Source organism: Eschrichtius robustus, chromosome 16 (genome assembly GCF_028021215.1).
Source record: "Eschrichtius robustus isolate mEscRob2 chromosome 16, mEscRob2.pri, whole genome shotgun sequence".
Lineage (NCBI taxonomy): Eukaryota > Metazoa > Chordata > Mammalia > Artiodactyla > Eschrichtiidae > Eschrichtius > Eschrichtius robustus.
This window is the reverse complement of record NC_090839.1, coordinates 76,341,221-76,368,999: the sequence shown is the minus strand read 5'-3', so window position 1 is coordinate 76,368,999 and position 27,779 is coordinate 76,341,221. Positions and strand designations below refer to the sequence as shown.

General features: G+C 56.4%; 2 protein-coding genes across 5 annotated transcripts; one reads left to right on the top strand and one right to left on the bottom strand.

Annotated features, from left to right (window-relative positions):
• Positions 1 to 94: 94 nt before the first annotated feature.
• On the top strand, positions 95 to 16,303 carry ATP2A1 (ATPase sarcoplasmic/endoplasmic reticulum Ca2+ transporting 1). Its single transcript, XM_068565784.1, has 22 exons — positions 95 to 227; positions 536 to 553; positions 892 to 974; positions 2,361 to 2,465; positions 3,170 to 3,308; positions 5,241 to 5,321; positions 6,208 to 6,293; positions 6,445 to 6,742; positions 6,935 to 7,101; positions 9,923 to 10,011; positions 10,305 to 10,407; positions 10,656 to 10,787; positions 12,070 to 12,192; positions 12,318 to 12,536; positions 13,201 to 13,536; positions 13,734 to 13,954; positions 14,043 to 14,245; positions 14,438 to 14,523; positions 14,622 to 14,755; positions 14,868 to 14,985; positions 15,146 to 15,263; positions 16,029 to 16,303. Exons 1-22 carry the CDS (start codon positions 110 to 112, stop codon positions 16,052 to 16,054), a joined length of 3,003 nt encoding a protein of 1,000 aa, XP_068421885.1. The 5' UTR covers positions 95 to 109; the 3' UTR covers positions 16,055 to 16,303.
• On the bottom strand, positions 16,274 to 27,779 carry RABEP2 (rabaptin, RAB GTPase binding effector protein 2). Of its 4 annotated transcripts, none has more exons than XM_068565785.1 (14): positions 27,405 to 27,779; positions 26,690 to 26,899; positions 24,471 to 24,628; positions 21,818 to 21,928; positions 21,383 to 21,730; positions 20,355 to 20,450; positions 20,171 to 20,269; positions 19,042 to 19,326; positions 18,047 to 18,224; positions 17,885 to 17,896; positions 17,737 to 17,792; positions 17,587 to 17,640; positions 17,379 to 17,516; positions 16,274 to 16,936 (listed from the first exon to the last, which is right to left on the bottom strand). In XM_068565785.1, the coding sequence occupies exons 1-14, from the start codon at positions 27,463 to 27,465 to the stop codon at positions 16,835 to 16,837; spliced, it is 1,908 nt and encodes a 635-aa protein (XP_068421886.1). In that variant the 5' UTR covers positions 27,466 to 27,779; the 3' UTR covers positions 16,274 to 16,834. The 4 variants fall into 4 exon arrangements, with proteins under 4 accessions (XP_068421886.1, XP_068421887.1, XP_068421888.1 ...); XM_068565786.1 differs by having other exon boundaries at positions 17,379 to 17,495; positions 27,405 to 27,777; XM_068565787.1 differs by having other exon boundaries at positions 19,042 to 19,197; positions 27,405 to 27,775.

Genomic DNA, 27,779 nt, shown 5'->3' with positions numbered 1-27,779 from the left:
GGAAGAAACCCAGACAAACAGGCAGGTGGACATACTGAAGAAGGCCCCCGACGTGTGAGAACCCCCCAGGAGGAACACACCGCCCCCTGGCCCCCAGGAAGGGAGCACAATGGAGGCTGCACACTCCAAGACCACAGAAGAATGTTTGGCCTATTTTGGGGTGAGCGAAACTACAGGCCTTACCCCGGACCAAGTTAAGCGGCATCTGGAGAAATATGGCCACAATGGTAAGTGTCCCTTGATGGACACACACACACACACAGACTCACGCTCAAACACACTGGAGCCTCTCCCTCCAGGGTATCTTAGGGAAGAGGTAGGACATGGTCCAATGACTGCAAGGGAGGGGAGGATACTGAGAAAACAGGGTCCCTGAGACCCTGATTTTTGGGAAGTTTTATGGGATAACCCTGGTGAATCTCAGCTGCCCTTTTGGTGGCCTGATTCTCTTACCTTAGCCACAAAGTCCTGGGTGTGGGCGGCATTAGACTGAATGCCAAATGAATATGTCCTTTTCTTCTTTTTCCCTGGGCAGAGCTCCCTACAGAGGAAGGTAAGTTACTGGAAGCCTTGAGCTCTCATAAATGACACCTCCTCCCCTCTGTGCCCCACTCCCTTCTCCCTGCCCTTTCCTTCCAACTCCTGGGGCAACTGTTCCTCCCCAAAGGTTAGAGTCTGGCTGGGGGCAGAAGTTTCCAGGCACTTTCTCCTTGAGGCATCCAGTCCTTGAACAAGTGCCCACCACTTTGAGGAGCCTCTTTCTGGACTCCGGGCCAGCTCCTCTCAGCCCTTTTCTCAGTACCAAATGGCCTGCCTGCACCTGGAGTCCCAGCCGTTCATCCGTTAGACCTTAACCCCGGGGGGGCACCCTCCCCTTGCCTCTTCCCTCAGGGAAGTCCCTGTGGGAGTTGGTGCTAGAGCAGTTTGAAGACCTCCTGGTACGGATCCTTCTCCTGGCCGCCTGCATTTCCTTTGTAAGTGTGGGAGGGCATCTGGGGGCAGGCTGGGAGTGTGGGTTGGGGGGATCTGGAGAGTCTGCTGGCGGGCAGCTCCAAATCATCGGCTCCTGTAGACCAAGCATTCAGCATCCTTTTCTACAGACCAGAAATGAGGGAGGTGGGGTGACGCTGATTTGTATACTCCTCTGCCCTCCCCCACACCCCGCAGGCGGGTTTTATTTTAAGCTTTAAGGGTGTTCTCAGCCAAAACACTGAAGTTAAGCCGCCCCCGGAGCTCCGAGGGCTCGGGTTACCCCCCCGAGCGCTGGGCTCCGCAGCTCCGACGCTGCTGCTGTTCCCAGGCCACCGCTGCTCCCAGCATTCCCCCCGGGGGCGCACGCACTGCTCCACCAATCCCGGGGCATCCTGGTGCCCCTGCCCCGCCCTCCTGACGCTGATTGGTCGAGGCAGAGACTCCCCTCGTAGAGGCGGGAAAGAGCTGCTGGTGCGAGGGTGACGCCAAAGAACCAGAGCCTCGCCTGTCTCTGGGCCTCACCTCCCCACTCCCCCCATCAGGGCTAGAACTCCCAGGATCCCCCTCGTCACCTACCTGGCCTGACCCTCCCCTTCCCCCTCACAGCCTCAGGGCTGCCCCCACCGGGTCTCAAGGCCCTGCTACCTCTCCTGCCCTGGAGCTCCCCTCCGCACCCACCATCCCAGCAGGCCGGCCTGCGTTTTGGAGTTTCTTCCTTAACATCTTAGTGGTCCTGGAAGACAAGACTCTGGAGGCAAAAAAGTCTCCCTGTCCCCTGGTGTCTTTAGTGGAGGCCCCTTGGGCCCCTGAGTGCTAGCTGGCAGGGCCTCACTTCTCCCTTCTCAGATTTGCTCCTTGACATTTGCCTGAGGCTGTTGCCTGGCAGAGGCAACAGCTGGGGTGGGGTGTGCACAGGAGGCCCCGTAACACTATCCCCCACTCCTGCTCCCTCATGAAATTGGAGCTCCCCTGCCTTGGGCTGTTGGGGGTGGGCCGTGGGTGGGCCGGGCGCCTGCGAGGACCACAGGGTTTTTCCTACTGAGTTTTGGCTCCCGGGGGATGGATGTGGCTGCGGGGGTAGTTGGCCTGGGTGTCCCCTGAGCTTCGTTTACAAGCCAGTAACTTGGTCAGGGAAACCTGAAAGCATTCCCAGTTAATCCCCTGGCTGCGCATGTCTGTGCCGGCCTGCACCCGCTGAATAACAGTAGTGGCCGCGCTTATGTGAGTTCGAGCTGTGGAGCACGTAGACCCTTAAAGGGATGTGGGGCTGCAGTGCCCCCGTGATGCCCTGCCCTGTTTGCTCCTGCACATGTTCTCACCTCCATTTCCTCTCCTTACTCACTTGAGGGGCTTTAGTACCTGTTATTCTCCCTTCCCTTGCTCCCCAGGTGCTGGCCTGGTTTGAGGAAGGCGAAGAGACCATCACTGCCTTTGTTGAACCCTTTGTCATCCTCTTGATCCTCATTGCCAATGCCATCGTGGGGGTTTGGCAGGTTAGCTTTGACCCCGCCTCATTCCTTCACATCCTGACACTGGACATGAGGCCAGCCTCCCTCCCTGTCTCCTTCTCCTCCATCACTTACCCTGGGCTTGCCTTGTTCTCTGGTCCTTTTGCCCAATTCAGAAAAGGGACAGAATGTTGGAAAGAGGCAGGAGACTGGTGTTCCCACTGTCACTTGCTGGTTGTACAACCCTGGGCAGGTTCCTTCATCTCTCTGAGTCTCAGTTTCCTCATCCATAAAATGGGGCTCATAATCCTATCCCTCAGAGTTGTGGTGAAATTTAACAAGATGATGAGTGTGAAAGTGCCCAGCCCTGTGTCTGGCATAAAGGAGGATTTCAGTAAATGCTAGTTTGATGTGCTTCTTTCTCTTACCTTATACCACCCTCTGCTTTTCCTGTCCCCTGCTTTCTGATTTTCTTTGATTCTCCTTCCTTCTCTCCCCCAAACCCCCTTACCTGTTCTCAGCTGTGGGTGATGGTTTCCTTAACCATTATGTGAGGTTTGTCTGCTCCCCTGGGCCAGGAGCCAGGACTGCATAACCTGCCTCCTTCTCTGTGATGCCCCTACTTCCCCTAGGACTCTGGCCCCTGCTCCTCCATCCCTACACCTCCCCCTCCTCCCTGACCAGTCCTCTGTCATTCCACGACCTTCCTCCCTCTGCTCACCCTCCTCTCCTCAACCCTGTCCCCCCAGGAAAGGAATGCAGAGAATGCCATTGAGGCTCTGAAGGAATATGAACCGGAGATGGGGAAGGTCTACCGGGCTGACCGCAAGTCAGTGCAAAGGATCAAGGCTCGGGACATTGTCCCCGGAGACATCGTGGAGGTGGTTGGTGAGTGATGGGGACGAGTGGTCCAGGATGGGTTCGAGGCCAAGAAGATGTGCATGTTGGGGGCTGGTCGGGCCCTGATCCCCAGTGTCCAGGAGGTAGCCAGGATGGTGGAGTCTCTGCTTCTCCTTCCCAGACTCCTCAGGAGGTCACCCCAGGGCACTGTGGCCACAGCACCCCCTCTCCATCAGAGTCTCAGCAGGAACAGCCAGTCCTGTCCCTGACGCTGCAGGCAGACCCCTGCTCCCCCTCCTCTCACCCAGCACTTGCAAGTAACAGGTGGAACCCGGTCCCTGCCAATGGCCCTGTCTCCACCCCCCTCCTGAGGCCTGGCTTCCCTCTCCTTCCACCCACCCCCAAGCTTGGTCAGCTTTAAATCTTGACCTCTCGGTACCCTTGAGGCTTCTCAAAGGGGAAGGAGCAAGGGTAGAAGGGAGGAGGGGGGCTGGAGGCTCAAGCCCCCGACCATGTAAGGGAAACTCAGGCCCCAGCAGAGAGCACGGGACTGGGAGGAGGGGAGCTCAAGGAGGGCCCCGCCTCTCCGGTGAGGGACACTTAATGCCTGACCAGGGAGGGGTGGGGGCCGGGAGGCTAAGATTACTGGAATTCTGCCCCCTTCAGCGGTTTTTATATTTGCCCTGTGCAGGCCTTCCCATGTCTCCCGGCCCCTGGCATAGGAAGATGTGTCTTTCTAGGCCTACATCCCTCCACCAGATACCCAAGTCCCCACCCTGGGAAGCTTGGTGACAGGGAGGGCGGGTGGGCTGAAGACTCCGGTGCCCCATCACAGGGCCGCCCTGCCACGGTGACAGTTTGGAGTCAGCGCCATGAATGTCTATAAATATCGCTTCAGTTTGGGTGACAGGGTGTCCCGCCCAACTCCATTGCTGACCTCCCCCCTCCTCCATCAGCTTCCTCTGGCACCGGAGGAGGAACCTTGGGGACAGGGAAAGGAAAGCAGTCAAACCCCATCCCCAGGACCATCCTTGGGGCCAGCCGGGATGAGGCTGGGAGGCAGTTGGCTTCCTTGGAGGCCTCTAAGTCTGGTGGGGCATCTGCCGTGTTCCCCAGGAAGTTTCCTGTGTGGACCCCCACCTTCTGTGCACATCCCTTGCGCTCACCCCTCCCTGTTTTCTCAGCTCTCTGCTGTGTATGGTGCCCCCCTGCCCCCCACCCCCCCAGAGCCTTGTTTCCTGCAGACTCCCCTTCTCTCCTGCCGTCTCCCCAGCTCACTCACCGTGGCTTCCTGCCTTCCCCAGATACTCAGACCAGGGCCCGGCAGGCTTCTGATGTGCGTCCCATCCCCTCCATGTGGACCTGCCAGGCCTGCACCCTCTGCCTCTGCTGCTCCTCCCTCTCCTCCTGCGTCTATCCTTCTCACACTTCCCTCTCCTGCTTCTCACTCCACCTTTTGTCTGGGTTGACACTGATTTTCTCAATTCCCATATTTTCCTCCTGTTGCTTGCTGCCTTCTCCAGCTCTTCCACTTTGTTCTCCTCCACGGACGCAGGTCTGTGAGACTTACCCTATTTTCTCTAGTTCTTTTCTTGCCTGTCCCTCCTCTCCTTTCTCCCTCGTGTTTCCCTCTCTGTTCTGCTCTCTCCCGGCCTCAGTTTTCGTTTCTCGTTAGATGACAGGATTGTCCCTGATTTTCCCTGATTTTTTGTCATTCAGGGTACATTTACTGAGCGCATACTGTGTGCCCAGACCGCCCCTTGCCAGGCTCACAGCCTGGTAGGGAGAAAGACATTCAGCAGGGGGGAACAATTGGAGTGAGTGTTAGAGGGAGGTGCTTGCTTGGGTGACAGGAGCACAGCCCGGGTGACCTCCCTGAGACCTGAAGGATGAGGTGAGGTCATCAAAGACTGGGTTTTTCTTAGGAAGAAAGAAAACTCCCATCTCAACTGACTTCACTCTCCTCTGGTCTCTCCACAGTGGGGGACAAAGTCCCCGCAGATATCCGCATCCTCACCATCAAGTCCACCACGCTCCGGGTCGACCAGTCCATCCTGACAGGTCTGCTGACCAGGGTCAGGGGAGGCATCAAGGGGGAGGGGGATGAGGATTTGATGAGGGAGGAGCTGAGTGGACAGACAGGGATGAAAGGGGACCCTCAGCAGTAGGGCCCCCTCCTGGCCCCGGAGTGGCAGCGACATCAGCCCTGCTCAGCTTTGCCCACTGCCTAAGCCTGGAACACAAGGGGTCATGGGAAATGGCGGGATGTTTGTCCCCATTTCCAGATGGCCATCAACCCGTCCCTTCCACACGGACATATGGACACGCTCCCCCAGAGAACTATCCTGCCTCCTCAGACGCCCCCAGCTGAGGAAGCAGAGATTCTGGGATAGGATGCAGGGTTCAGATACACTTAAAACCTCAGCTGCTTCTCCTTTTGTCCTGGGAGAGAGAGGGTGAAGAGCCAGTGAGCATGCTCCAAGGTCCAAGGAGGCAGGGTGGGCCGGCCCAGGGTGACTGCCTGAGCTCCTGCCATTCGGGTGAAGGAGGCAAGGTCCCAAGGGTGGGGGCCTCTCCCTCCCAGGAACGTGCTCTCCAGTTGACGGCGCACTTCCACATACGTCAGCTTGTTTGACTTTCACCAAGACCTTGCTCTGAAGTGTACACATCCTTGTCCCTATTTTACAGAAGAGCAAACCAAGGCTAAGTGATCCAAAGCCATGCTGCTTGTGAGTGGTCAGGCTGGGACTGGGGTCAAGGTCTTTTCACTCTTAAGTGCAGTGGGTTTCCCATCTGCCTCCAGGGCCTTCCTCCAGAGTCCAGACTTCCTCCAGGATTGTTGCTTGGTCCTTACCAGGCCCTGTCCTGCCAAGCAGAGAGTTAGGGGTGGGAAGTATGGGAGAAGGAAATGATGTCATCTGAAAACCCCTCTGCCCCTTCTCCACAGGCGAGTCTGTCTCTGTCGTCAAGCACACAGACCCTGTTCCCGACCTCCGAGCTGTCAACCAGGATAAGAAGAACATGCTTTTCTCGGTGAGGCTTCCAGGGCCAGCTGTCGCGCGCTCAAGCCGGGGGCCCTGGTCTGGGAGAGACATGGCGGTGTGGGAAGAGATGAGACCCACAGCTGGGGGGATGCGGCACGAGGGGCGTCACCTGACTCCCTGCCTCTTCTTCCCCCTCCAAGGGCACCAACATTGCAGCCGGTAAGGCCATAGGCATCGTGGCCTCTACTGGTGTGAACACTGAGATTGGGAAGATCCGTGACCAAATGGCCGCCACAGAGCAGGACAGGACCCCTCTGCAGCAGAAGCTGGATGAGTTTGGGAAGCAGCTCTCCAAGGTCATCTCCCTCATCTGCGTGGCCGTGTGGCTCATCAACATTGGCCACTTCAACGATCCCATCCATGGGGGCTCCTGGATCCGTGGTGCCGTCTACTACTTTAAGATTGCCGTGGCCCTGGCTGTGGCTGCAATCCCAGAAGGTAGGGCAACCTCTCTTTTTCCTCCCATTTGCTAATCTCATCTGCAGAGATCCTTTATCCAAATAAGGTAACATTTACGAGTTCCAGGGATTGGGACCCGATATCTTTGGGAGCTGCTCTTCAGCCTACCCCACTAGGTCTCCCTCCCTCCCCCGGTACCGTTCCCTCACCCCCTCTCCTTCCTCGCCACAGGCCTTCCTGCAGTCATCACCACCTGCCTGGCCCTGGGCACCCGCCGGATGGCAAAGAAGAACGCAATTGTGAGGAGCTTGCCCTCCGTGGAGACGCTGGGCTGCACCTCTGTCATCTGTTCCGACAAGACAGGCACCCTCACCACGAACCAGATGTCTGTCTGCAAGGTCAGGGAAGGGTGGCAACTCCCACTTAGATGGGAGGTGAAATGAGCCCTCCAAAGTTGTGGTTACCCCTTCATCATGGGTAGCTTTTCATTTTGGCCTGAGAAAGAAATGCTTAGATGGCACAGAGAGTGCCATCCTGCCAGCTACGAGAGGGAGCAGAGAAGCCCCCCTGGCCCAGGCAGGCAGCCCCCTGCAGCCTCCATCCGTGTGCTAGATGCTGCCCTGTGTTATCTCTAATCCCCCACAGCAGCCCTTCAGGGGAAGGTCTTGTTTACCCAGTTTTCCCGAGGAGGAAACTGAGGCTCCAGGAGATTCAGTGCACAGTTAATAAGGAGCAGAATTGAGTTTCAAACCCAAGTCTGTCTGGCCCTAGAGTGCCTGCCTGTGCACCAGACTACCCTCCATAGTGGTCATCCATGACAGGGCCCGGGAAGCCCAGCCACACGAATCCTGAACAGCATTTCCTGAACCAGGGCCCTTGATCTTTTCCGTGCCTTGGACTCTTTTTTTTATATATATACATTTATTTATTTGTTTATTTATTTTTGGTTGCATTGGGTCTTCATTGCTGCGCGTGGGCTTTCTCTAGTTGCGGAGAGCAGGGGCTACTCTTCATTGTGGTGCATGGGCTTCTCATTGCAGTGGTTTTCTTGTTGCGGAGCACGGGCTCTAGGCGCACGGGCTTCAGTAGTTGTGGCACGCAGGCTCAGTAGTTGTGGCTCGTGGGCTCTAGAGCACAGGCTCAGTAGTTGTGGCGCACGGGCTTAGTTGCTCTGTGGCATGTGGGATCTTCCGGGACCAGGGCGGGAATCCATGTCCCCTGCATTGGCAGGCAGATTCTTAACCACTGCGCCACCAGGGAAGTCCCGCCTTGGAGTCTTTGGCAGTCTGGATCTCTACATTTAATATTTTCAATGTATAAAATAAAACACACAGGATTCTGTTTCTAAAATACATCGGATTGGGAATTCCTTGGTGGTCCAGTGGTTAGAACTTGGTGCTTTCACTGCTGTGGGCCCGGGTTCGATCCCTGGTCAGGGAACTAAGATCCTGCTAGCCACACAGCGCGGCCAAAAACATAAATTAAATAAAATACATTGGACTGGGCTTCCCTGGTGGCGCGGTGGTTAAGAATCCGCCTGCCAGTGCAGGGGACATGGGTTCAAGCCCTGGTCCGGGAAGATCCCACGTGCTGCTGAGCAGCTAAGCCAGTGCGCCACAACTACTGAGCCTGCGCTCTAGAGCCCACGAGCCACAACTACTGAGCACACGTGCCACAACTACTGAAGCCCACGTGCCTAGAGCCCGTGCCCCTCAACAAGAGAAGCTGCTGCAATGAGAAGCCCACGCGCCACAACGAAGAGTAGCCCCCGCTCTCCGCAACTAGAGAAAAGCCCAAGCGCAGCAATGAAGACCCAACGCAGCCAAAAAAAATAAAAATAGATAATAAAATAAATAAATTTAAAAAAACTATGCATTTAAAAAATAAATAAATTGAGTGTCTCTATTAAAAAGAATACATTGGATTACAGAGGAAGCCAATGATTGAAATACAGCAATCAAAATATTTTAAAAACAGATTTGTACGTATAGCTGATTCACTTTGTTATACAGCAGAAACTAACACAACATTGTAAAGCAATTATACTTCAATAAAGATGTTAAAAAAAACACACACAGATTTGTGATTTGGTAAAGCGTATGCTTCTTTATTAATGTATTAAGTAGCAAGTCCAGCAGTGGGTCTTATAATTGCCATAACGCTGAAGCGGTGATGAGCATAAATGCTATTTTGAGAGCCCTGCAACAATACAACGTGACAAGAGAGTATTTGTGATTATATTGGTGGCCAAGTCACAGGTTTTGCTGATATTAATGTGGTCCATTGCCCCCATTCATAATTGGATGGAAATGCTAAATGTCAGAGAGAAAATAAAAGATGTAATTTTTGTTTCGCCATCAAAGTTCACAGACCCCCTTGGTCCAGGGTGTCATCCACGGACCCCAGGCAAAGAACCCCTGACCTAAACAGAGTTCTCTGGAATAGCATGTTTGTGAAATAGAAATTGGTGTCCTAAGAATCAAGGGTTGTGTGGTCAGACCAGGCCGAGAAAGGCTGTACCACATGCCTGTTGGCATTTGAAAGCCTCAGAGAAGGCTGACCATAGAGAGGGTGGACTTCACTCAGTTTAAACGAGTTTCCCAAACTTACCTGGCCACAGAACCATTTTATCCTGGAGCACATCTTAAGCCCCATCCCTTCCACGCGTGCTCTGGCTCAGAGTGGGCTGCTCCCCTCTGCTCTGTGTGATCTACATCCCTCCAAAGCACAGGCTTCAAAGCCAGACCACTGGTCTTCTGTCATGTTTCATAAAGATGAATTAATTGCCCACATTTGAAAAGTCAAGGGATATCATAGGAAAATAACCTGAATTTCTAGTTCTTCCTGCAAAACTGGGAGATCTGGCCACAAGAGGCTGGAGCTGTAGATGGGCCATGTACTGACAGGTAGACTGGTGGCCACCACACCTTGTGATGCACGTCTTATTTTACTAATTGATCTGTAAGAACCTCCAGCATGGCCTTTTGTTTTAAGGCCATGAACACAGAACATAGAGAATGATTTGCAAGGGAGTGGTGGGAGAGGGGAGGAAAAGGGAGGAAAAGGGAAGGACGAATCAGGGGATGACGGTGGGAAGTTGGGTAAGTCCGTGCAGATGGCCGGATAGAGGGACACTCGGGGCACGGGCCCCTTCGGTGCAGACTGCCTTCGGGGATGGGGAGAGTTAAACATCTGTGTGCATGCCCTTCTCCTCTGCAGATGTTCATCATCGACAAGGTGGAAGGGGACATCTGCCTTCTGAACAAGTTCTCTATCACTGGCTCCACTTATGCTCCAGAAGGAGAGGTGTAAGTTCCCCCAAAGTCGTCTTCCCAGTTACTCGTGCCCCTCCCCACCACACACACACACACACACACACACACACACACACACACACACACATATCCTCTCTCCCTGGGGCCTCCCTCTAGTTTTGTCTTCCTGTTTCTCTCTTGTTCCTTCCCCAACCTTATTCTCTCTCCCACCTGATCTCCAAGTTGGTTGCCATCTCCTTGCTGCATTCCCCGTGCTCTCTCTGCATCTCATTCCCTATCTTCTCTACCTGTCTCTTTCCCTTCCTTCCTCCCCACCCGGCCGCCAGCTTGAAGAATGATAAGCCAGTCCGGACAGGGGAGTATGATGGGCTGGTGGAGCTAGCCACCATTTGTGCCCTCTGCAATGACTCCTCCTTGGACTTCAATGAGGTAACCTCTCCACTCCTGAAGCCGCCCCTCCTTCCCCCTCCAGCTGGCTCAGAGTCCAGGCCTCCTCGACAGGCCGCAAGGAAGGGCTCAGGGGAAGGGGGTCCCTTGTACCAAGCCCTCTCCTGGGTGTAAGGGGAAGAGAGTGGCTTGCTACCTTCCCGTTCTAGGTGGAAGGTGGGCATGATAGATGGGAGCACGGGGCTGGGAGCCCAGGGCACCTACTTCCTCTTCCTCCTCTGCCCTCTCAGGCCAAAGGTGTTTATGAGAAGGTGGGCGAGGCCACCGAGACGGCACTCACCACCCTGGTGGAGAAGATGAATGTATTCAACACTGAACTGAGAAACCTCTCAAAGGTGGAGAGGGCCAACGCCTGCAACTTGGTGAGTCTAGGCACTCCCTCCCACGGTCCTTCTCCAGCCCACACTGTACAGGCCAGGACCTAAGGAACCTCAGGAGACTGGGCCCCCCATCCCCACCCGGGTCAGGCTGGTCAGGGCCTTGTGCCCCATGCTGGGACCCAGCCGGCACAGGCAGAGAGCCTCTCCACAGCTTTCCTTGGCAAGGCTGACTTGGGGTAGGACCTACTGCACCTGCACTTACACTGCTCTTCCTGGTGCCCGGTTGCAGCCTCCCTGGAAGAATTTAAGATCACTTTTCCTGTCGTGTCCCTAGTTGAAAGGGACAGAGCTGGACACAGAAACCACAAGTGACCCATCCTGGGACAGCCCCAATTTCAACTATTACCCACTGTCTCTAGAAACACACTTGTTTTTATCAGATCACAAGACCTGATTTAGGATTTGGGAAATATGACTGCCTCATATGCCTCTGCTTCCCCGTGTCCAGGTGAACAAGCCCAATTCTGTGACAATCACTCCAAGTTCTTGCTATTAATATTTACTGAATGTCTATATTGAATTCCTCTGGGGTATTATATTATATTCCCCACACGGCTCATTCCTTTTTTTTTTTCATAGAGGCAAGATGCTCACTGCTGCTTTATTTAATATGACAAAAATAATGAAAACAACCTAAGTATTTATCAATAAAGGATTCATTTTAAAAATTTACAAATGATAATAAAAACATAAAATTATTTTTAATTTTATTTATTGTTTTTATTTTTGTTTTGTGGAGAAACATCTAGAATGCATTTGGCACATTCACTTTTATGGAGTGCTTAGTACTACGTGCCAGGTACCAGCTCTCCATTGTCTAGCAACATACGTCTGTAGACGCACACATGTGGTTGTCTACATTTAAATTATTACATAAAAGTAAAAACTCAGTTCTTCAGTTGCACTAACCACATTCCCCGGGCTCAGTAGCCGTTGTTCGATTGCACCATCCAGATTATTAAACATTCCCATCATCACAGAAGTTTCTATCGGACAGTGCCACACTACGCCATCCTGTTTCTATTGTGCTTTAACCTGAGCACAGTAAGACACTGGCAGCACTAGCCTTGGAATTCTCTCCATTTCTGCTGTAGGCAGCAGACTTAGCTTTATCTCGGACTCAGCTTGGGGTCTGCTCTGACCTCCAGATCCTTTTTGACTATGTTTTAAGGGGTCTGGGACTCTTCCCTTCTAGCATAGCATCATCACTCTTTCTCCACTGGTCTCATATCTGGCCTCTCCCTCCCTGTCTCCTCTCTCCCAGGTGATCCGCCAGCTAATGAAGAAGGAATTCACCCTGGAGTTCTCCCGGGACAGAAAGTCCATGTCTGTCTATTGCTCTCCAATGAAATCCCGGGCTGCTGTGGGCAACAAAATGTTTGTCAAGGTCAGGGATCCGAGCGCGCCTCAGCCCCCCTTCTTCCCAGTCCTGAACCCTCCTCTCTTCTCCCTGCCCCGCTCACCGTGCACTGGAAGGAACAGTAGTCTCTGAATACCGTTCTGTTCTCCTAGGGTGCCCCGGAGGGGATCGTCGAACGCTGTAACTACCTGCGAGTCGGCACCACTCGGGTGCCCATGACAGGGCCGGTGAAGGAGACGATTCTGTCGGTAATCAAGGAGTGGAGCGGTGGCCGGGACACCCTGCGCTGCCTGGCCCTGGCCACCCGGGACACCCCCCCAAAGCGAGAGGAGATGGTCCTGGATGACTCTTCCACGTTCATGGAGTACGAGGTGAGCAGACGGAAGCCTCCCATTGTCCCAGAGTCACCTGCCTCACCCCCTCCGCCACCCTTGTCATTTCCTACTTCGTCACGGGGCCTAGAATCACAGGACGTTAGAGTTTGAAAGAACCTTAGGAATCATCCAGTCCAGGGCTACTTGGTGTGTGGTCCGTGGACCCATCTGAGATGAGGTGAGGTGCTTGCTCCAGAACAGAAGCCAGCCAGGTCACTAAGTACACTCGGGTTTAGCTGACGTGTTTCCACAGTGAGGTTTTCTAAGGACGTGCATCAACCTGCATTCTGGCATTAGCTCTTTATCTTGTAGTGGACCTGCTCTCTGAATAGCACCAAAGCCCCACTCCATTTTATAGAGGGAACAGTGTGGCCTGGCAGGTAACACAGATTTGCTCAAAGTTGTAGACCACGTGAGCAGCCCTGCTGAAAGCAGAAACCACCTCCCTCACTTCCAGTTCGAGTTCTTTCTATGAAAGACACGATCTGCCACCTACAATGGGCCTGGCACCACCAGGCCTGCAGGCACACATGTGAACATTTCCCACCCCTGAGCTTCGAGGCCCCACTGAGGTTTAAACACCAGGCCCAGGGACAGCTCTCCCCTCAGCTCCCCCCAAGCTTCCTCCTTGACCCTGTCGCTCTCTTCTCTGTCTCCCCAGACGGACCTGACATTCGTTGGTGTCGTGGGCATGCTGGACCCGCCCCGCAAGGAGGTCACAGGCTCTATCCTCCTGTGCCGTGATGCTGGCATCCGAGTGATCATGATCACTGGGGACAACAAGGGCACAGCCATTGCCATCTGCCGACGAATTGGCATCTTCGAGGAGAACGAGGATGTGGCCGACCGAGCCTACACTGGCCGGGAGTTTGATGACCTGCCCCTGGCCGTGCAGCGGGAGGCCTGCAGACGCGCCTGCTGCTTTGCCCGCGTGGAGCCCTCCCACAAGTCGAAGATCGTGGAGTGTCTGCAGTCCTTCGATGAGATCACAGCGATGGTGAGAAGACTGGCGTGGGGCGGTCTGCTTAGCGTCTATTGAGATGACCGTCTTGGGGAGCTGGGGACCGAGGGAGGACGGGGCTGAGCGGGGGCCCTGGCGAGATACACGGAGGTGAGGGATTCGGGCCCCGATGGAAGAGTCTCAAGGAGGGTACGAGGAGGGGGCTGGCGCCCACCTTCTTTCCCTCGCCGCAGACAGGTGATGGCGTCAATGACGCCCCTGCCCTGAAGAAGGCGGAGATCGGCATTGCCATGGGATCCGGCACCGCCGTGGCCAAGACGGCCTCCGAGATGGTACTGGCCGACGACAACTTCTCCACCATCGTGGCTGCCGTGGAGGAGGGCCGCGCCATCTACAACAACATGAAGCAGTTCATCCGCTACCTCATCTCCTCCAATGTGGGAGAGGTGGTCTGGTGAGCAGCCAGGAGGAACTCGGGGCTGGTGGGGGGTGACCACAGGCCTGGGAGGCAAGACAGACATGTGACCTCCTCCTTCTGGCAGCATCTTCCTGACAGCTGCCCTGGGGCTGCCTGAGGCCCTGATCCCCGTGCAGCTGCTGTGGGTGAACCTGGTGACAGACGGGCTCCCGGCCACAGCCCTGGGCTTCAACCCCCCAGACCTGGACATCATGGACCGGCCCCCCCGGAACCCCAAGGAGCCACTCATCAGTGGCTGGCTCTTCTTCCGCTACATGGCAATTGGGGGTGAGCAGGATGAGACCCCACACTCCTTCCCGACCCTCAGGGCTGATCCCCTCTCTGGGACACCAGCTTCCCCACAGCAGCCACTGCGGTGGGCCCTCTTCCTCCAGCGGCTGTTCATGGCCAGGAGGCCCTCTCAACTCCTCCTGTCTCCCCAGCCCTGGGCCCCCAACTCCCATCTTCTCTCCACCACAGCCTACGTGGGTGCAGCCACGGTGGGAGCAGCAGTCTGGTGGTTCCTGTATGCTGAGGACGGGCCTCACATCACCTACAGCCAGCTGGTAGGGCAGCACGGAGGGAGGTGGGAGGAGGCGAGGGGAGCAGGAGGGTGGCGTGGAGCCTTCCTCAGGACCCCAGCTTCTCCCCTCTCCTCCTGCAGACTCACTTCCTGAAGTGTACGGAGCACAACGCTGACTTTGAGGGTGTAGATTGTGAGGTCTTCGAGGCCCCCGAGCCCATGACCATGGCCTTGTCCGTGCTGGTTACCATCGAGATGTGCAATGCTCTCAACAGGTGGGGTCCGCGCACCCTCCCCCCACGGCCATCTGCAGGCCACCCTCCCCTGCTCACCGCTTCTCTCCCCTTGTGCCTCCACCCCTGGCTCCGCCGGCCCGCCCCCTTGCAGCCTGTCTGAGAACCAGTCCCTCCTGCGGATGCCGCCCTGGGCGAACATCTGGCTGCTGGGCTCCATCTGCCTCTCCATGTCCCTCCACTTCCTCATCCTCTACGTGGACCCTCTGCCGGTAAGCCTTCCTCTGGCCAGGGGCCGCCTGCTCCCCCCCCCACAGGGGGCCTCTGCAGGGGTCCGCGACCACGACCCCTGCAGAGGGAGGAGGGCGGGGTCAGGCTGGCGCAGTGGCAGCTCCTCGGCTCCTTCTCACTGCCCTTCCCGCCTCCTCCCAGGTGATCTTCAAGCTGCAGGCCCTGGACGTGGCCCACTGGCTCATGGTCTTCAAGATCTCGTTACCAGTCATCGGGCTTGATGAACTCCTCAAGTTCATTGCTCGGAACTACCTGGAGGGTAAGAGCGCACCGCCCCCAGCCCTGTCAGCCCCTGGGCCCTCCCTCTAGGCCGCGAAGGCGCCTGTCCCGCTTCCTTGTCAGGTGGGTGAGTTCCCGGGGCCCCAGTAGGCCCCGTGTCCTCCGCGGAGGGGCGCACCCAGCCCCTGCCCCCCCTTTGCCCGCTCCTCCGAGCCCGGGGCAGACACGGTCTCCTTGGCGCCCCAAAGCCTCCTCAGCCCTCTTGGTCCCCTGCGCCCACCTCCCTCCCTCGATAATGGCTGTCTCTCTGTCCTCTCTGGCCGTAGGATAACTCATTTCCCCCTCCTCCATCTCTCTGAGCCGTGTCACAGGTATCACCCCCCTTCTTGCCCGTGCCCTAGCTGCCGTGCCCCCCCTGCCCACCCCTCTCCCCCTCAGGCGGCGCCGGGGTCACGTGCCCTCGCAGCTCCACCTGGAGCCACTGCCGCTGGAGCCACTGCCGCCGCCGCCGCGCTTCCAAGTGGGGCTGGGCTGCTGCCCTTACTCTGCGGGGCCGGCACTGCCCGCCCCCGGGCACCACTGTCTGCTGGGCTGCGCTGCGTCGCGCTGGCTGGCCGCTGAGCCGTCTGCCGCTGGGGCTGCAGTGGCTGGGGGGGTGGGGTGGGGGCTGGGGACACACGTGAGTGGGGGTGGCGGGGGGCCTCCAGGTGAGTGTGCTGGGGGACAGGGACAGGTAGGGAGCTGGGAGGGACTTCTCTCCTGTGCCGCCCCGCCACCAGTCTCATCCTTCCCCTTCTCCTTCCAGATCCAGAAGATGAAAGAAGGAAGTAACCAGTCCTTTTGCCCTCCCTTCCCCACCCTGATAGTGACGCGTCTTCAGCCAGAGCTGTGGCACAGGCCTCCACCACGTGCCCCCCAGCCCAACATTCTTGTTTATAAACATAATGTCCCCTTCACGTCTCCTCCCCCTCAGCAACCGCTCCCCCACTTTTGCCCTTGTAAAACCTCCCCTCCCTGACCCCGTGGGGCTTGCAGGGACAAGGCGACCGATTGAGCTGAGCTGCTTATTTATTGAAAATAAATGACAGAAAAATCTGGCCTTGTCTCCGTGCACACCTTGGGGCCTGGTTCGGGCCCCTGGGGACAAGCATCTTAGTGTCATGCAGTCCAGGAAGCAGCCACCTGTCCCAGGGCGCGTGTGTGGAGGGACCCGGGGACACGACCCAGGGCTCCCAGCCACCACTCACACCTCGGCTGTGCCTGGGGAAGGGGACGGAGGTAACAGGCATGGCTGTTAGGCTGGGTGGGGGCCGGGGGCGGGAGGCTTGGAGCCCAGGAGGCAGCATAGCAGCCAGAAAGCCACAGGGCTGAGCCTGCCCCTCTGGTTTCCAGAGGGGGTTGGGACCCTCACCCAGGGGTCATCTTTGGAAGCAGAAGGCCCCGCCACCCCTGGGAGGAGGCGCTGGAGGGACAGGGCAGCGGTGGCCCCGTCACCTCAACCCCAGGCTTGGAGAGGGTGAAGACTCCATCCTGAGACCCCCAAAGCCTCGGCCTCACGGTTCAGGAGTGGAGAAAGACGGTCTCCCCCCCAGGGTGGGCGGTGCTGGCCCCTCAGGTGTCCTTGATGTCCCTGACGTCCCTGAGGGGCGCCTCGTCCATGATGCTGCGCACTTGCTCCAGACTCTCTGCCTGGCGGATCCGTTCCAGGCGCACCTGTGGGGGCCGGCGAGGGAGGCAGAGGGCCCTCGGTGGGAAAATGCAACCTCCACCCCATCGGCCAGCCCCCTGAGGGGCAAGAGCACGGGACCAGTGTACCCAGGGGCCTCACCTCCCCCAACCCCCAGTGAAAATGGGTTCAAGGGAAGAAATGGATCCTAAGAGAGCAGCCTGAGGAAGGGTGGGCAGGGGCAGGTGGAAGTGACATGATGAGCACGGGGCACGTCGGCGTGCCAGGCCCTGGGCCACGGGCTTCGCACCACCGACAAAGATGGAAGCACAAGATCTTCAACGTTTTTTGAGCACTAGCTCAGAGGAAAGGACCATGCCAGCCCCAGAGGGAGGGAGAGGCCTCTTCTAACTGGGAGACTATCCTTGCAAGACGGAGGACAAGTCACCTGGAGTCATGCCAGTCTGGTGGGGCGGGGACACGCCGTACCTGCAAGGCCTGGGACAGTCGTACGAAATCCCTCTGCACTTGCTCACTGGTCTCCAGCTCAGCCTGCAGCCGCAGCATCTTTGCCCTCTGTTCCGAGAGGAGGTCTGTGAGCTGGGCCTGGGGGCACAGGACATAGAGCTGGGGTCCTGGGCTGAAGAAACAGGATGTCTGGACAGGGTAACCCCTTCAATATCGCCCCGATCCTCACCTCTTCTGTGCGGCCCGAGCCCGGTGGCTGCCTCAGGACTTCCTGCTGCCTGGCCTAAGGGAGACATAAAGGGCAGCAGGGGCTGGTGAGGGTCTTCTCCACGCTGCCACCCTCCTCCACCATCCCGGCCTGGCCCAGGTCCTGCCTCACCTTGCTCTGCTCCTGCTGGACCCGCTCCATCTCCATCCTCAGGCTGCACAGGGAGGCTGGGAAGTCAGGCAGGGCCAAGACGTCAGGCCCACGCCCTCTCTCCTTCCCCGCCCCGCCCGGTCCGGCACAGGCTCCAGCCCATACTCACCCTCTAACACCTCTGTGCGGAAAGGAAAGAAAGAGAGGTCAAGGCTCATCATTCTCACACTGCGTCCTCTCTCCCCTCCTGGTACCCAGGCAGTCCCCGAGGGGGTGGGGACTCAGCCTCCCGGGGAGCGAGGGTGGGGTGGCTCGCCGCCTCCTCCCTCACCTGTCTCCTCCCGCTGCACCCTCAGCTGCCCCTCCAGGCTGGCCCTCGCCGCTGTCTCTTCCTCCAGTGCCTCCCGCAGGGTCACAATCTCAATCCGCAGCCGCTCGGCCTCGTGCTCCTGGGCCTGCTGGTGGGCCCGCGCCTCCTGCTGCGTGCGGCGCACGAGCTGCCGCAGCTCCTGGAAGGATGCAAGTCACGGGCTGGGTGCGGGGCCAGCTGGGGGCCAGCGGCTAGAAGGGGATTGTGGGGAGGGGAAAGGAAGGAAAGAAGGAAGAAAACATAACAGAGGAAACAACCCGAACACCCATCATGGGGAGACTGGACAAATACCCTGGGACGGCAGTGAATATTTTCCCGCAGCACAACCCGGGGTGGAGGACCCTCAGGAGCGGTGCTGAGTGAAAGCTCCAAGAGACTACCCAGAGCAAGATTCTGAGTTTTTATAACTAAAAACAACTAAAGTTAGCACTCCATGGTTTAGGCAGACGTGTATATGTAATAAAAACAATCCCAAAGAAGGGCAAGGGAATGATAAAGCTCAGGACGGCAGAAACAGAGCCAAGGAACACGGGGCGGGGTGCATGTAAGGCGATGTCAGTTATAGTTCTCAAGGTGGGCAAGGGTTCCGGCTGATGTTCATATTTTTAATAAATTCGATCAGCAGAGGCCACGCACAGATCAATGATGACAGCTTGTTATGAACCAAAGATTATGATGAATTCAATTTTGTGGATCTCACATCACTTAAAAATAACAAGCCAAATTACTGCTTCCTTTGCGTCAAGCATTCTGTTAACTCATTTTCTCTCCGTGCTGATACTGGGACGGGGTGTGGTCCCATTTGGCAGAGGAGGAAACTGAGCCTTAGAAAAGTTGAGTGAGTTGGCCATGGTGACGCAGCTAATACACAGCAGCCTGGGTCCATCCCCGATTCCCGTGGCCCCAGGCCAATGCTTTGCTGTGCGTGGAGAGGAAGGGCCTGTCCCCGCCCTTACCAGCAGCGAGCTGGGCAGCGACTCCTCCTGGCCCTCATCCTGCTCCAGGCCCCGGGGGGCTGAAGACGGCGGCTGCTCAGCCCGGAGCCCTTGGTTTTCCTCAGTCAGTCGCTTTACCTCGTGGCTCAGGCACTTGTGCGAGGTGGCCAGCTCTGCCTGGGGATGGACAGTTAGGACGAGGCGATGAGGGGACAGGGGGTCTCCAGTCTCCTGTGAGGCCAAAGCCTGAACACTCCTCCCAGTGTTCAGGAAGGAGAGCCAGGAAGCCCACGCCCTCCTTCTAGGCTGAGAAAGAAAGAAACACCCTTTAGTAAGCATCTTTGCCTCCCAAGCTCTTTTTTTTTTTTTTTTGGCCACACCACGTGGCTCACGGGATCTTAGTTCCCTGACCAGGGATCGAACCTGGGCCCCCTGCAGTGGAAGCACAGAGTCTTAACCACTGGACCGCCAGGGAACTCCCTCAAGCTCTTTCTACACCCTCCTCAATGACTTGGAGGTCACACAGTGGCAGCCACAGGCCACATCGGGTGTTTTATTTGGTCCATATGGGTGTTTTTAAACCTTAAACAAGTGCAACATTAAAAACTGGGAGACTACACACAAACATCCGGATCTCTGACTTCTCCTGATAGATGAGAAAACCAGGCAGCATCAAGCCTGCACTCCTACGCGCCACGGGCAGCAAGTCAAGGGGCACTAGCTCCCTTTACAGGGTCTCTTGGTTTGCCCTGCTGCTCCTTCCTGCCTCACACGTGGCCCAGTTCAATCATCTGCCTCTCCTGTCTGGTCTCAGGAAGTATCTGATTTTGCAATCCCTGCTTTTCATTCTCACAACTCTGCAAGCTAGGACACATTATCTCAATTTCAAGGCATCAAGGCTGAGGCTCTGGGCTTGTGGGATTAGCTCAAGACCACAGAGTGAGTGCGTGGTGGGTTCTTCTGAATCAGTACCAGGTGCCCTTGAAACCCTTTTACCCACCTGGCACCAACTCCAGGGCAAAGCCAGAATGGCTGGTGGGGTGGGAGGGGCAGGGGGCGAGGCAGGACAGGTGCCTCAACCTTCCACGTGCCCCCCTCAACCAATTCCCACCCCACTCCTCTCGCTCCCGTCCCGGCCCCCAGCCCTCACCATCTGCAGCTGAACCCGCTCCTGGGCCTGGCTCACGGTCCCCTGCAGGGTCCGCAGCAGCTGCTCTGAGTTCTGGACCTGGGCCAGGAGCACCTGCATCTGTGGGTGGAAGGGGGGGCGAGGGTGAGGCCGGGCCAGGAGGAGGCAGGGAGCAGAGGCCCTGCGGAGCAGAGGCTGAACCCACCTGCTTGGCGCAGTCCTCGTTGCTCCGTCTCAGGCCCTCTTGCAGCTCGTCCCGCTCCCGGCTGATGCTCTCCAAGTCCTTCTGCAGCTGCCGCCCCTGCCACAGACGCCGGCCTCAGCCTCGACCACCAAGGGGAGGCCTTCCCTCCTCGCCAGACCTCTCACGCCTTGCCCCCTGCACCTCGGTGGGCAGTGCCATCATCCACCCAGTCGTTCAAGCCAAAAGCCCAGGAATGGATGCTGACTCTTCTAAGTCCTCCACTCCCCAGCTCCAACCCACCAGCCGGCCCTGCCCGGCGGCCTCCAAAGTAGATTCCAAATCCACCCATTTCTCTCCACCTCTGCTGCCATCTCCTGGTCTCAGTCACTACCTTTCTCTAAACTATGTCAAGCATTGCCCTCCCAATGGGTCACCACCCTGCTTCTCCCGTTGCCCCCTCCCCCAACTGCAGTCCATTCCTACCCAAAGGCCTCAGTGACCTGTTAAAAGCCTAGAGCAGAGACGGCTTCTCCCTGCCTGACACGCCACAGAGGCTTCCTGCAGCTTCTCCTCTAAGATGCAAACTCCATGGCTGGCCCCAAGGCCAAGGCCGACCTCCTGTGACCCCTGCCTGCCTTTCTGACCTCATATCTCTTCCCCTCCTCTGCGGCCTTCCTGTTCCTCAGACACACCGTGGTCTGTCCGTCCCCTGGGCCTTGGAACCTGCAGTTCCTTTGGTCCCCGATCTTCAAAAAGCACCTCTTTTTCCAGCCAGGACGGTCTCCTGCATTGCCAGTCTCTACCCCACGACCCTATGAAGTCTTGTTCTGGGTGTCTCACCCTGTGACACTGTCTTCCTCATGTGCCCATGTGCATGTTTGGGCCTGGCTCCCTCACTAGAGGAAGCTCCAAGAGGGTGGGAGTTTTCTTCTTTACTGTAGGATCCCCAGCTCTAGCTCAGGGCCTGGACATAGTAGGTGCTCAGTAAGTACTTGAAGCAAGAGACGGATGGGTGCACGTCGGCAGCTCACTCCGCCCACTCCACTCACCTCCACCTGCAGCTGCTCCCACTGGTTGTCTGGGACAAGCTGGTAACCGGGAGGGGGCAGGTAGATGCCCTCAGGGACCAGGGTGCCCGTGGACACCAGAGAGGCTGTCTCCTCCTGCTCGGGGCTCAGGCCATGGCGGCTGCGGGGCAGGGAGGCGCTGCCGCTGGCCCCACCGCCGAGGGAGAAGGAGGAGATGGAGGCGCTGTCATCACAGTTGTGGGCGAAGGCCTCGGCCGCCGCGCCCCCGTCTCCACTCAGCTCCTCGAGAGGCTCCAGTGGGGGAGATGGGTCCCGGGACAGGAGCAACTCCGTGGAGCCGTGCAGGGAAGGGGGATGCCGGGGACGCCTCTAGGGAGAGGGGGCAGGGAAGAGGCTGGGGGGCCAGGGTCCTGCGGCGCCCCTTCTTCCCTCAGCGCCCCCTGGCCACCCCCTCACCTGGATCTCTTGGATCAGCTCCTCTGCCCTCAGCAATTTCGCCTTCAGCTCCTCAATCTCCTGCTCCATAGGCAACACGATCTCCCGCAGCTTCTCCGAGTCCTCGTGGGCCTGAGGAAGGGGGGTTGGGCAGTGACTGTCCCCCCTGACTGCAGGACCCTCAGGACTGTTCAGAGCTTTCCCTCCAAGCACGTCAGCTCTTCTAATCCTCCCAAGAAGGCACCGTCCACCCCCATTTTATTTATTTAATTTTTAAATATTTTATTTATTTATTTTTGGCTGTGTTGGGTCTTCGTTGCTGCGCGCGGGCTTTCTCTCATTGCGGCGAGCGGGGGCTACTCTTCGTTGCAGTGCACAGGCTTCTTATCGCAGTGGCTTCTCTTGCTGTGGAGCACGCGCTCTAGGCGCACGGGCTTCAGCGGTTGCGGCACACGGGCTCAGTAGTTGTGGCTCGCGGGCTCAGTAGTTGTGGCTCGCGGGCTCTAGGGCGCAGGCTCAGTAGTTGTGGCGCATGGGCTTCGTTGCTCCACAGCATGTGGGATCCTCCAGGACCAGGGCTCGAACCCATGTCCCCTGCATTGGCAGGCAGATTCTTAACCACTGCGCCACCAGGGAAGTTCCCACCCCCATTTTAGAGAGAGGAACACAGAGGTTCTGAGAGCTTACATGACTTGCCCCAGGTCACACGGTACAGAGCCAAAGTCATAACTACCTTCCTGTTGCCCACTTGTAGCGTGACATACTTTTCTTCCCCAACATCATGTATCCTTTTTTCTTTTATCATAGAACGTCACATTTTTAGTTGGGCTCATGACCTAAATTCTAGAATACCATCTACAATTCTCAGCTTCCCTATAACTAAGCATGGCCATATGACTAAGTTCCAGCTATGAGATGTAGGCATATGTGTCAGGTGCAACTTCCAGGACAGCTCCTCAAAGGGAGAGGGTGTGTTTTTCTTTACTCCTCCTCCTCCTTCTTGCTGGCTAAAATGTGGACGTGATGGCTGGTGCTCAAGCAGTCATCTTGGACCATGAGGCAGTAGGCTACCTATGGCAAAACAGCAACATAGGAGGAGCCTGGGTTCCTATTGACTTGTTGAGCTGCCACGTCAGTCCTGGAATGTCTACCTGTGGTTCTAAGAAAAACAGACTTCTATCTTATTTAAGCCACTGTTGATTTGGGTTTTCAAACTTTGTCCTAATCAATACGTCTTCCCATATTCCCATCACCGGCATATTTCTGGCCACTTCTTTTCAGTCTTTTCAGGTTTGGGATCCTGTTGAACTTGCACAGCCAACAGCCTCTGGACACCTCCACCTGGATGTTGCACAGGCTCCTCTGTCCAAGTACAGCCAAATCTGAACCAACTCATGATGCCGTTTCTCCTCCCATAAGCGCTAGGTTGGCGAGAATGACCCTGCTATCCACCCAGCTGTCCGAGGCAGAAATCTGCCAGTCATCCATCCTCTTCCAAGTCATGCCATTTCTACCTCTTGAATCACTCAAAACCCCGTCTCAGACAAGTTCAGTTTGACCCTCCAAATCTCTTATGTGCACAGTGGCAACAGGTAGGGTAAGCCTGCATGCTCTGCAGATGCCCACGCAGTAGATGGACGTAAGGCCAGGACTGGAACTTCCCGACTCTGGGCCTGTGGCTCCTTCCGCCGTACCAGGTCGCCTTAATTCAGCGGAGCCCTCTCCTTCACCACCCTGTGTAACCGCTCCCTGAGGAACACTCTGAATGCAAGTAAGTTGCTACTGCTGGCAACCCTCTGCTGGCAAACTATGGGTTGGAACCTTCCTTTCTTGGTCTCCTGTTTTGATCTTTGTCCTTCTAACCAGGCGACTTACTCCATCTGCCTGAGCCGCAGTTTCCTCACGTATAAAGTGAGGTAAGTACCTACCTCACAGGGCAGCTGTGTGGATCCAATGAGGGAAGATGTGAATTTGCTCTGAAAGATGAAGAGTTTGGTAATATGTGCTTCCTACAATTGTTCATGACAAGAATAATGGAGGCAATATACCACAGAGATTAAGAGCAAAGCTTTAGAACCAGACTGCCTAGATTTGAAAATCCCAGATCTGCTCCTTTTTATGTGCATAACCTGGGGAGAATTACTAAACTTCTCTGAGCCTCACCTTACTCATCTGTCAAATGGATCTAATGGGCCCCTCTTTTAGGGGAAAGACTGGGGAGACTTGAGTCTGTCAAGCAGCTATTGCAATGCCTAGTGCATGAGAGGTATCCTTAAATGTTAGCTCCCTCCCCTCTACATGACATGACTTTTTTCTTTTTCTTGGCTGCACCACGTGGCTTGCAGGATTTTAGTTCCCTGACCAGGGATCGAACCCGGGCCCCTGAAGTGAAAGCACCAAGTCCTAACCACTGGACCGCCAGGGAATTCCCTACATGACTCTTCTTAATTTGGGAGGTAAACACACCTGGCCATCCCACTAGTAAGTGGCAAGCCAGGACCGTGCTGAGTACAGGTCTCGTGTATGTTATACCTAGAGTTATTACTGGGTGCCCTGCTCCCAGTGATGTGGCAGTGGGACACAGATAATCCCTCTGCCCCACGGTCACCTTTGGCTGCTTCAACATATTTCCAAATCCCTGAGGAGGGGGCGGGTAGGCTGTCCCAACCCCAACCTTTTCCATCTGCTTCTCCAAGGAATCCAGGGGGTGAGCCCTGGACAGCAGCTGCTTCAGGCGCCCCAGCTCCCGCTCCTTCTCCTCACGGTCCTGCTGCTGCTGCTGCCGCTCCTGCTTCAGAGACGCAATCTGGGCTTCATAGCTGCTGATGGAGTCTGGCGAGACAGGAAGGGCAGAGGAGAGGGAGGGTCAGTGCGCCAGCCCTACCTGGGGGCGAGCGGGGGGCGCGCCATCACTGCTGCTCTCTGCAAGCCAATTTACCATAGCAGTGATGACAGTGGACTTTGTGGTGGGATGGTCCTGGGCAATCAGTTAGCCTCTCTGCATAATGTCCTCGGCCAGGGATTATCCCACTGGCTTGTTACAGGATCAAATGACATGATATCTGGAAGGGGTTCAGCCCTCTTCCTGGTACATAATAAATGCTAAAGATAGGCTATCTGTTGCTATTAATACATACCAATAACAATCAATATCTAATAAGGGTCATAAATATTCACTCTGGACTAGACTCTGAGCTGGGCTCTGGAAATAGAGAAATTAATCAAACACAAACCCTGACACCAGGAGCCCACAGTCCAATGAAGAAGACAGCCGTGGAAATAGTTACGAATCAGTGTGAGGAGAGCTCGTGAAAGGACCACTCCTGGGCTTGCGGATCCCAGAGGAAAGAGCCCCTCGCTCTGCCTGCCTGTCCAGGAGAGACACCAGCAAGTGGTGAAGGATGGAAAGGACACATTAAGTAACAGGAGCAAAGGCTCACAGGTGGGAAGGTGGATGGTGTGGCTGGGGCATGGTGGGCACATTGGAAAAACTGGAGTGAAGATGTAGGAGGAGATGCTGGGAAGGGTGGAGAGGGTGGCCGTGAATGGCTGCTAAGGCCTTGAATGCCACACCAAGGAGTTTGGGATTTATCCTACATGTCAGTGGGAGGTAAAGGGATGCTGGGCGGAACATGGTCATTTTTCATTTGCATAGTAATTTATTTTAACACGTACTAACATTAGAAGTAAGGGTTCTGTTGCCAGACTGCCTGAGTTCAAACCTCCTTTCTATCTGTATGACCTTAGGCAAGTTATCTAACCTCTCTGGGCCTCAGAGCTTCCTCTGAAAAATGGAGATGGATAATAGTGCGTAACACATAGAGATTATTATGAAGATTAAATACTCATAAAGCATTTAGTTCAGTGCCTGGCACTCAATAAATGTTAGTTATTATTATTATTACTATTATTATTATTTAGGACACAGTTCCTTATAGGGACAGGAAGTTCCCTTTAAAATAAATGTATATAGGTTTTTTAAAAGTGGATCTATTTAAAGAACAATATTAAGTAGATGACAGGGTAAGTCATACAAGGACAACCATGTTGCACAGATGGCACAGGGATGCCTGAAATGTGGGGAACCATGGCCCCAGAGAAGTCTGGAACCAGGAGCAGTTGTTAGAAAAGGAAATGACATGGTGGGATGGGAATTGTAGGAAGTTTACTCTGGAAGTCAATGTCAAGGCCAGATTATAGAGGGAGACTTGTAAGAAGGCTGGGACAACAGTCCGGGGGAGTTGACGAGAGCTTTGCTACAGCAGTGGCAGTGGAAGCAAAGGGGTGGGATGCAACTGGGAGCTATTGCAGAGACTCTGGCCTTGGACTAGAGGAGAAGGGGAATGGAGGAAAAGAAGCTGGGGGATCTGGGACAAGGGGAGCGGATGCATCCCAAGTACAGAGGATGAGAGGGAGAGAAGTCGGTGCATGTGGGGTGGGGTGGCGGGGAGGTTGTGCGCAGATGTAGGGGTGTTTGGGGAGGAAAGGAAACCAGATGAGACTTACAGAGCCTAGGCCCAGGGCCAAGTCTGAAGGCCAGAGGCTCAAACGAGTTCTCAGGGAACTGAGAAGCTGCTCACTTTCAGGGTTGATCAGTCATCAGTGAGGGACAAGAAATGACATGACATGGGGCCAGGGAACAGGTAGCAGCTCCGAGCTAAACTTAGCTGGAACTGACAGAGCTGCTGCTAGCGCAGGCAGCGCTGCTAGCGCAGGCAGCGCCGCTATGCAAATCAGAAAAGGGCGCGTCTCCCTCTGAGCCCCTGGGTCTGCCCTGCGCTAGGCAGCCCTGCTAATCTACCCCACAGGTGTAGGTTATGCCCCCTGACCCCTTTCTTGCCATGCACTCCCCCTTATGGGGCTGAGGGAGTCTGGGAGGAGTGCCTGCCTCACCTTTCAGGATGGCCTGCAGCGAGGCCACCTCCTCTTGGCATTGCCGCTGCACTGCAGCCACAGCCTCGGCCTTCGTGCTCTCGCTCACCTCGGCCACAGCCTTCATGGTTTCCATTTCTGCCAGGGCGCCTGCCAGCTCAGCCCGAAGCCGGTCGAGCTCCGCTGACTCGGCCTCAACTTTTGCCCCCTCCGGGGGCTGGGGGTCCAGCGCTGTGAAGGACAGGGATCAGCCTCTTTTCTCATCCCTCTCGGATTCCCAATATTCCCAGGGCATCAAATCCTCAACTTCTGCAACTTGGTACAGCAGCCAAGGTCCCTGCACCTTTACCTAGCCCCGCCCCACTCACCTGGCCCCTCCCCTTCCCCGACTCCTCCTCACCTAGCTCTGCCTAGTGTTGCATAGAGCCCCGCCTCTTCCTCCCTCGGTTCACCCAATCCCCTCTTTCCTCTGACACGACCCCTCCCTTCTAGTGGCTCGCCCCTTGTCCACCTGGCTCCTCCCTTCCCACACTGGGCCCCACCTCTAACCTGGCACTGGCCCTCTCCCTAGAATCGCTAGACCACGCCCCCTCCATCTTTCCACCCCCCCCCCCCCGGCGGCGTGGTCCCGCCCCTTTCTCCAGGCTCCCCCCACCACCCCCCACCCACCGACGCGGAGCTCGGCCCCGCCTCCGGCCTCGCCGCCCCTCGCGTGTATGGACGCGTCCTCACATACCGGCCTCCGGCTGCCGCCGCCGGCCATCCTCGCCCGCGGCCGGGCGCGCAGGTGCCGCCATCGCCTCCGCTGAAACGGCGGGTTCCCGCACTCCCTGGTGACGGCGCTCACCGCTTCCGGGTCCTCTCGGCTGTTTCCGGATCCGCTCGGCTGTTTCCGGATCGGCCCTGGGCTCGAGGCTGAGGCCGGAGTTGGGGAGGGGTGGCCGAGCCTCGGCCGAAGATTTCCGAGTGGATTCCCGGCCGCGGCCGCAGGTCCCGCCCCTCCCCGCCTTCTTTGTTGGGCAGCGGTGCTCGAGAAGGACGCCTGCCCTTCAAACCCCGAAGTAGTTCTTTCGTCAAAGGCCTTTGGGCGTCTCCGCGTGACCTTGGAAGC